The sequence below is a fragment of the Patiria miniata genome, unplaced genomic scaffold (genome assembly GCF_015706575.1).
Source record: "Patiria miniata isolate m_02_andy unplaced genomic scaffold, ASM1570657v1 HiC_scaffold_7, whole genome shotgun sequence".
NCBI lineage: Eukaryota > Metazoa > Echinodermata > Asteroidea > Valvatida > Asterinidae > Patiria > Patiria miniata.
Genome location: NW_024037074.1, coordinates 25,796,273 through 25,805,760, shown reverse-complemented (window position 1 = coordinate 25,805,760; position 9,488 = coordinate 25,796,273). Strand labels below are relative to the sequence as shown.

At 41.6% G+C, this 9,488-nt stretch overlaps 1 protein-coding gene across 2 annotated transcripts in view; it reads left to right on the top strand.

The window, feature by feature from the left end:
* The first annotated feature begins 5,564 nt into the window (after positions 1–5,564).
* LOC119744647 (amyloid-beta A4 precursor protein-binding family A member 1-like) overlaps positions 5,565–9,488 on the top strand; it is a 45,069-nt gene continuing 41,145 nt past the window's right edge. Inside the window, exon 1 of one of the 2 annotated variants that reach the window (XM_038220703.1) lies at positions 5,565–6,485. In XM_038220703.1, coding sequence (XP_038076631.1) covers positions 6,404–6,485 — 82 coding nt within the window. In that variant the 5' untranslated portion in view covers positions 5,565–6,403. The remainder of the gene's footprint in view (positions 6,486–9,488) is intronic. The other variant, XM_038220704.1, reaches the window with a different exon arrangement.

The following is a 9,488-nucleotide window of genomic DNA, read 5'->3' as shown; positions in this document are numbered from 1 at the left end:
ACCCCCCTCCCCCCCCCCCCCCATGCACTTGTCTGGTTTACTCTCAGTCAAACGTGGAACTGTTAATAATTGTTTTGAAAATCATGGTAAAAACTATGACATTGCAGGAAGTAATGGTTAGTCACATAAAAGGGACCATTAGAAATGGTGCTGGTACATTTTGTAAAGGATATGTATGTGTGGCTGGAAAAACTGGATGGTTATCACCATGTTGTGTGGTTATTTCACCAAAACCACATATAAAATGTGAAATGCACACTGCCAGTAGTGCGCCAGATGAAATAACCACACAAAATGGTGATATAACAAGGGACGTTTTCTGAGCCACATTATGTATTCCGTACGCGTACCATTTCTAGTGGTCCCTGTTGTGTTCGGTGCGCATTCCTCATTCCTCGCAGGTGCAAGGAAAATTGAGTCTTAATTTCACAAAGTCTCTGTATTTAAACGAAACACACCTTCTCTTTATTCACCAGTCTCTTCCTGGGGCGCTTATGAGGAATCCTTGGTTTCATTATCACAGATAAATAAATAAATAAATAATAATAATAATAATAATAATAAAATTTACCCTGGATTGGACATTTGGGAGACATCCCCATAGACTTGTGCACAAAACGTTTCAAACTTAAATGTGCCCTAACCCAACATTCCCTTGTCCTTTTTCCACGAATTTCGGGGTGTGTTTACTAATTAGACCATGAGCAACAAATATAACCTAATGGCGACAATAACATGACCGATTTCTCCCATCGTTCGAAGAAATTAGGATACCGTGTCTCCTTAATGGTACCATTACACGTATTATAATAATAATAATAATAACCAGTGGACGGGCATGTAACGAAAGGGATGCAAAATTGGTGATCTGTCTGTGTTCTTATAAAAATAATAACTGCATGCCAGATAGCAATGTGTTCAAAGTGCGTCTTCACAAGAAATGAGTTCAAACATCCAAATTGCCTCCTCAACTGTGCAACTGTTTCCATTTAGTTTCTAATACCAACTCATACACTGCCAGTCTGTCTCACAAGGTAATCTAGTTCCTCCTGTATCCAAATCTAATTCAGGAAAAACGTAAATTTGAGTCTCGTGGAGTTAATTTATTCAATGACCTCCCTGCGACACTTCAACATCCTTTGCCTCCCACTCTAGCCATTAAGCGCCATTACAAGAACCTGATATTTTATTATTTTATAGTACAATGTACATGTAGGTCTTGTTACTGTTTTGTTTTTTTACTGTCAATGTAACGACTTACATGTAGTGTGATTAACCTTGATTAACCTTGTCTTATTTTACGGTTCATTTATTTTCTTAAATAATATTTTGATAATGTTATATTGCTTTTTTTCCTTCTATTTTTATACAAGTCGAATCTCGTTAGTACAAACTCTTTTAATACAAAATTCTGGTTATACAATAAATGGGACTGATGTTCCTCTTAATACAAAAATCTGATATAACAAACAATTCGGCTAGGTCTGAACGAGTTTGTATTCACGAGACTCGACCGTACTAACAAATGTTTGTAATTGCTGGGCACCTTTGAAAAACAGTGTTCCACTGAAAAGTTTCTCCAGAATAAATTTTAAAATCAATAAATAAAATCAATCAATCAATAAATAAAACAGTTGTGGTTGAACCTCTTCAAGGGCTACCGCTCGTTTCGCCATCCCCCCCCCCCACCAACTCCCAATGCCCTGTGGAACCTTCTATGATGCCCCAATATGTAGAATGACTTTGATTGGGTCTGGGGGGTGTTCCCCCCACCATCGTTTCAGATAACTCTCCCCTTCTACCCAACCGCTTCCCCGTTGCCTTAAATGCTTTACGACGCTTTACTGTATCCCACCCTCGTTAAATTAAGCATTTTCACCAATCGGTCACGCATCTCTAAAACGGGCAGCAGTGCAGAAACGCGCCCCGTGGTCGCAGGTGCGTCTCCTGGCACAATAATCCAAATTTCATTTTCCGCCCGCCGTGTCCACATGAACCCGCGCGGCGTTATTGATGGGATGTATTCTCAAAACACAGGGCTCCCTTGTGTGATCTTGTGCGATGGGACTAATGACAAGCGACAAGGTCCAATTTGATCAAGCTCACTGGTCAGTCCACACGTGCGCTGTCCAGGTAAACAGCAATTTTTTTGCTCTGGCTTGTTCTATAGTATGCTTAAGTGGTTCTCACCTGGTGCTTGTAATATGCTTGTACCTCCGACTGCTAAGAGATTGACCGCCTTACCACAAATTATAACGGAATATATCCAACGCCTGAAGGTTCTTTGTATAACCCTTGCCATTTGAATCAAAAGACAAGTGGCAAGAATTCAATACAAGAGAAGGACACGCTGACGAACAAATGGCAGCTATGTAAAAGCAAAAAGGGGTTTCAGTAGATGGAAAGCGGGAATCTCCATTTTTCTCGACGCAAAGCAAGGTCTCCATCAGACACCCTTCCTCTGAAAATGTTCATTCTTTTGACTTGCATCCACTTGTGGTACGATCCCCAGTTTGTCACTTGGAGAAATAAGTCTCATTCACGGATATGTAACCGATTGTAAAGTAAACTAATTGTTTTTTTCCCTGGCAATGGTTCGGTCTGAGCCATCACAAGTAATTGATGGTTATTCCTGTTTTCTTGAAAATGAGGCCATACATGGCAAAACAATTTCAGAGGATGCTTGATACCATTATTTACTTACAATCAAGTAGGATATTTCCTAACATTTTGGCAGTTTCATTTTTTAATGTCTGCAAGTGGTGTCCATTACCTTTAAAAAAAATATTTTTCACTTTTACTCATTTGTAGCAGTTTTGCTTAAAATTTGGTGGATGGCAAATCTGAACATTTTAGTGTGTATACCTGTTATATCACCCAGAGCAACCCGTCTCGTCACCACAGTAAGGGCAGTGTGTTTTCACCCACATAATCCTCATCATCACTCCCCATTTCATCCTCCTAATTCGTCTGTCACTACAAACCTCCCGAGCCTTTCTCTCCCCGCTAATTTATTTGTCGTCATGCCCCAAGACCCTCCCGGCCTGGGGGATGGAGAAAGGACGAGACCGTTCCTCATAGCCACGTTATACCTCGGCTCAAGTAAGCGCCCTATTGATTGTTTCCGGGTCATATCACAAACTTCTCAGCAGGTCTTTGCTGTCCTTCCCCCCCCCCCCTCCACAGCATCCCTGCAAGCAATCAGCACTGTGGTAAAGCTCTTTAGCATCCACATTGGCTTGGTCTATGATTCTTGCATGATCGCTTTTTTGTTGTTGTATTTTGAGCCAATGGGAGTCTTTATCGCAATTTCTTCAGCTCATCCCACAGGCATAATCACACGGTGTGCAGCGGAGTGTTAATTTCCCTTGTGGTGCCTGTGCAGGAGGTGTGAGATCTATCGTCTTGTCTCTCCCTGGCCCCACGTGCATGCAGACACACTCCGCGCTGTGGCAGCTGGGCCCAACCGCAGCAGAGCTGAACCAACAACGCAGCGCAGCAACTGCTCCTCTCCTCATTATTAAAGTTATGTCAGGCTGCCTGCGTTGATCACCCACGCAGAGACAAACTCGTGGCCCTGATATCAAGAAATCCTACACAAGACGGGACATTTTCGTCTGCCTTGCGGTGGTGCTACGACAGACAATGTGCTTCGGGAAATGGCTTGAAGTAAAAAAAAACTTCTCCATCTTTGTACGCTGCGGAAGATATCAATTGAAATAACTACCTGCTGCATGCTCGTCAAGCTGTCCGGGACAATATCTCTTTGAAAAATATGTTCCTGCTTCACGTCTTTAATCGAAAGCATTTCTCGTTACCGGTTCTTTAATTGGCTTGTGGAGAGGTCCCACTACAAACTCTGTGTCTGGGCTGTCGCCCTGGGAGAATTTTACCCTACAAAAAGATGTCGTTGCTAATTAAGCTTTCAGCCAGCGAGTCTAGATTGGACCAGAACATAGAATGAATGATTGATTTCTTTCTGTACTTAAGCAGATTAGCATCTGCTCAGAACACTGCCCAAGACACACTTGGGGGATCCAGTTTTTTCCAGGAGGTTTAAGATTTCCCAGACGCTTGCACTTTGTTTCCCAGCCTCTGATTGCATTAGCAGTACACACGCAATTAAAAACACTGTCCTGATTTAAGAATCTTCATTTCCAAACGTTCTTGGATATCGCGACACATCGTCAGTGGCATCCAGCTACGCCAAGTGAATTCCGAGCAGCTGGAAGTTGTTTGCATATGTGACGTTGAAAGCTTGGACTTTGTTTGGTCATATCTACTGCGCTGTGTCAGAGTGTTTACAAATTCTGCCAGTGTCTGGAAGAGATACCACGAAGGAATCAACACAGAGATCTTAGGTTTTTTGTACTTCACGTCAAGCGGAAACTGGTGCGCTAAACTTAGGAGCATGAAATAACAGATGGACCGAAGAGATCAAAGTTAATTGATTCCAGAGAAACGGTGTGCGTAGATTCGCGGCAGAAATTAGCATTCAATCGTGGCTCGATCCCAAATTCTTCTCAGTGGTTTACTGTCAGTGGTAATTCTGTCCTCTACTTCTTGAACAGAAAGCTGAGGAAAGTATAGAAATCTTCAGGAAATTCACAGGAAAAGTAAAACTTGCTGTTCCTCTTTCTTATAAGAGGACTGCCTCATACATTGGCCATTTGTAGTGTCTGAGGCTTCATAAACACTGTGATTTAAAACTGGAAAGATTGTTGCTCGAATTGTGGAAAGTTGCCCCACCTAAACAGAGGATCCTGAAATCTGCACTTTCTCTCTGATTTGTCAAATGTGATCTTGTGCGATTCATTGGGTGTTTTTGAGGTGACGATACAAGAGGAGAGAACTTGCTCTTCCCATGTCGCCTCTCTCAAGCTGTACTGTGGATGAGAGGCATACATCTGGCCTTGGCAGCTGCATGTACCGGTATCACAAAACAAACCAAACATTTCATTTTATATCCTGTGGACACATTTACCTTTGGACATGTTGGAAATCAGACATTTGCAAAAAAGGTGAACAAGATGTCAGTGAAAAACAATGAGACATCACCTCAGCCTTCTTAAGACAGCTATAAACACTGCATATGGCTTTCAATCTTCTTTGGCAGAAAAGGTTTTTGTGTTTGTCAACACTGTGGAATAACATGCTTTTTGGCTGGGAAAGTTGAAGTTTAATCTTGTATTTTCGGTTGACTTGTGGATGAGGCTTATATACATGTATTGCTCAACTTAATGTTCTGTTTGCGATCAGCAATTGGAGTAAACAACTAGACTGGTTCCTGAGGTCAGTTTGTTGTGGTTTGGAATAAAGCTTGTTTTTGCAGTCTACTTTCAGTTCAATCCACCCTGTGCTAAAAGTAAGTGACATTTCAGTCTGTGATTATTCTTGGAGATGTATTGGTTGTTTATTCACACCTGGACGTGAAGAGCCCACACACTGCTGTAGTGTACACACTGCATGCCTGCACTGCTCTCTTAATAACTCCAAGATAAGAGAGACAGGTTGTTTACAAATGAGTCAGTATCAATGCAAGATTACTGACAAGAAGCTGCTAATCTTCGCACTTCACTACATGCCTCCAGCAAACTGGTACCCTTAATAGCTCTTTATAAAGACAACAGGAGAGGACACTGTCAGATGTAGAAATGTGCCCGGGCACCGGCTGATAAATATTGTGTACACATTCTCTACCCTCAACCTTTATGGTTGTGAGTCTGCAATTGGGTCTCATTACGCAAACACGGTCACATTGTGCAGGACGCACAGGCCTGCCAGAGTGAAACAGGAAGACCCAGTAATAAACCATTAAGCATGTATGAGACGAACTTGGCCGGCGACACAGCATGCATGCACATAATAATAGTGTGGCTGTTATCGGTGCAGTGATACACACATACACACACACACAGCTTGCCGGGAGACACGTGCTTGCAGTCACCAGGGGTTTCTTATTCACTAAACGCGAACCAACGAGCGAAGGGGATTTCACTTGAGTTTTTCTCCAGAAACCGGGCCAAAGGGATGATTCACAATTTCCTGTTCCTGTTCTACATGCGTAGTTCCCCTCCGTTGCTCTCAGCATGGCCGTATCTTCAGAGCACTTTGTTTCTTTCTTGTTTTCCTCTCTGATTGAAACGCGAGTCTGATTGGACACCACTTGAGATCCAAATTGGCCCACAGCATGCACACTGTAACTCCCACACTGCTGTCTACACGCGTACAGCCCCATTGGATGGTAATGGAGTGTCAATCACTATTCTAAACTGATCTCTGGATTGCGTGGATGTACCGAGCGTAGAGGTCTCCTCCGTGGGTGAACCACTGCAGTCCAGTACCCCTTGCAAGGCCCTGCCAGTCAGGGCAGGGGTGCTGGCAGCACATCATTGTCCTCAGCATGGCTGTCGTTGCGTCCAAGGCCCTGAGGACAGAGGACAATTTTTTGCTACGCTACCGCTGCAGGAAACGACCCGGAGGCTGTAAGTCCAATATCACTTCCTGTCAATATTTTTTTATTTTCAAGTTTCATTAACGTATTAACTCGTGGAATTCAGTCCATAAAAAGGAAATACATACAATATATATTTTGTTTTCTGGATGAGTAGAGTTTTCACTGTGAATATACTGAGTATAGTTACGTTCAAACTGAACTGGTTTTATGATTGCCAGGTAGCAAAGGAAATAATCCTTTTATAATTTACTTCATTGTCATGTTGCAGTTTCAATAGTGATAGGTCCATTCCTTCGTCTCTTCTTTGATACATGTCATTCATGTACTTACCTGCCTTAACATATGATTTCAGTTCTGATTTTCCTTTGTCTTCGATATTTGTGACTGTGCAGGGTCCTTGAAAAATCGTTTTGTGGAGTCCAAAAAGTGGAGAAAATGGCTAACCTGTTCTTTAATGAAGACAAATGTGGAAAAACATTGGTTAATAACCATCCAAATGCTATGTCTGATTATATTGTTGGCTAAGGTACGAAGTTCCTCGGTATAAATAAGATTGATTTGAGAATACATGTAGCAGTGTTTTGATTAGTAGTATCAGATTACTGGCCAGGATTGTTATTAACCTGTATATTGCTCGTAATGAACTCATAAAATTGTAATGAACCAGTACTTGTTTATGCCGTGTGATGGGTCCGTCTTCCTAAGTTTCCACTTAGTGTATATAGAATAATTCGGCGATAACCATTTTCTGCGGTGGCACCAGGCTTGCGCAAGTTGTGCTCAGGTAGTACGCACACACTCGGGATCCTTCAACCAATAGGGCTACCAAGATGAGCATGCGTCTCATCTTTAACAGGCATGCAACTTTTCCTCGGATCCGCTAATTTCCTCATTTTTACTTCTCATGAATGCCATTACAAATTGAAAAACACTGTACAAAGTCTTGTGTGGTTTGGAATTTCCTCAGTTTTTTTCCTAAATTCCCAGTTACATGCCTGCTTTCAGAGTAGTGCGGCATGCACGCAGGTGTTGCGCCACTGCAAAAAATTTCTTCGATTTCAAATTTTGTTTGGCGAATTGCACTTGTTGAATTGATAGCAGCTTTTTCTGTTTGAACTTGAAAGTACCCTGTAAGGCATCGCGATCAGTTGCCTTACATGTTGTTATATTTAAATATATGCATATTCTCAACCCACTCAAACTCTTTTACATATTTTGTTATAAGATTCTGATTAATTTATACATCTGAATGTCTTGAACAGAGTGATACAGCTAGCACATATCTCAAGCACGTCCGTGTGTTTATGTAGGCTAGGGCTGCATATGGTATGCATTTTCTCTCCATCCAACACTTGGATCTTTTTGTTTTGTTTTGTAGGTTTTTTTTTCTCCCTCAGTTGCCAATCTGTGGGCCGACACAGATTCAGTAGATGGAGCAGATAGTATTTAAAGACGTGACCGGAGCCGAGATAAAGGCATACTGGCATAGCGTTTACTCTCCCCGTAATGGAATATTCAGTCCTGTGTAAATAGCAATTTATTCCTCCTAAAATGCCTTCGGTTGTCTTGTACCATTTATAAATCATTCATATGGCACTTTTTTCCATCAATTATTAACTGATGAACGGAACAAGTTCAGCCAGTATGGTGTAGACATTATTTGCTCTTACAACTCAGTTATGATCTTTTTAGAGCAAATCTACATGCATGTTCAATATTAAAGGGATTGCACACAATATTAGAATGTATCTGCCCTTGCAGTGGTATTGATAAAGCTGCTCAGACATTCTTCTGTGGAAGTGTGAACTCAGCTTTAAAAAAAAAAAATCCTACTATTTTGAAGTTAGAAATTGTGGAGCACAAAGATAGACATTAGATTTTTTGACTTTAATACTACTTTGATGCACCACTGGCGAAGCTGAAGGGGCTTACTACATTTGCCTTCCGTGTGTGGGCGAGCTGACACTGAGTTATGGGGAAGTTTTCTATTGTTAGGGAAATTGGGACTGAGTTATGGGGACTTCCTGCTGTCCCTATGGTGTCTTCAGTCCCCATAATAACTAGCGCTCAACAGGTGTGTGGTCCCCACAATTACGTAACAGGATTGGGCATGTGTGCATGTAAGCCATCAGTTTTCCCATCATAGCTTGAGAAGGACTTGACATATCATCTTTAAAGGGAATATACAACATTTGCAAACATCGAAAAATAAAATTACCAAGTTTTTACGAAATACCTTAATAGGATGTTGGTAAATGACAGTCTAAAGCATCCTGTAAAATTATGGCACCTGGTATACTGTCATTTTCAAGAAAAGTGGTATTTTTGTATCAATTTCCAACGCTGATCGGCCGATCAGCGTTGGAAACAACTGGCTTTTTTCAAATACTGGCCCCAATTGACCATTGCACTTGTTTGCAATCGATTACAAATCTATGAACGGGTACGAGCCAGCTAGACTGGTTCCCTGACCTTACAATTCCCCAATGTATGTAAACTGCTCTGTTTCTTCTTATATGGAGTCAGGGAACCAGACTACAGGAAAATGATCGTTTTTCTTGGTTTTTATAGCATTTTCGAACCCAAAACCTCCAAAAAGTCAGTGTAACTATATTTGCTTTATATTTCCAACCCCCCCAATTCCATCCATTTCTGAAAATCACAGCAAAAGCAAATGATGTATATTCCCTTTAAACTTGGTATGTGGGTTGGTTTTGATGTCGTCTAGAAGCCTATTGATTGTGAACCTCAGGTCAAAGGTCAACTTCAAACTTGGTAGGTGGATTGGTCTTGGTGTCCTGTCAACAACGCCGACAACCACGCAAAGATGCTATTGCTTTATGTACATACAGAGTAAACTAAGTCGAACTGGTTTACTTGCCCAAACCAGTACGTGTACATGGTGTGTCCCATCCACAAGGCTCTAAAAGTTGTGAGAAAGCGCCCTCTCTTGTTGGCGCATGGAGCCCATACTTGTGAGGGATTACGTGTACTTTCAAATATTGATCGTTAGTGTGGTAGTGCTTTAAAG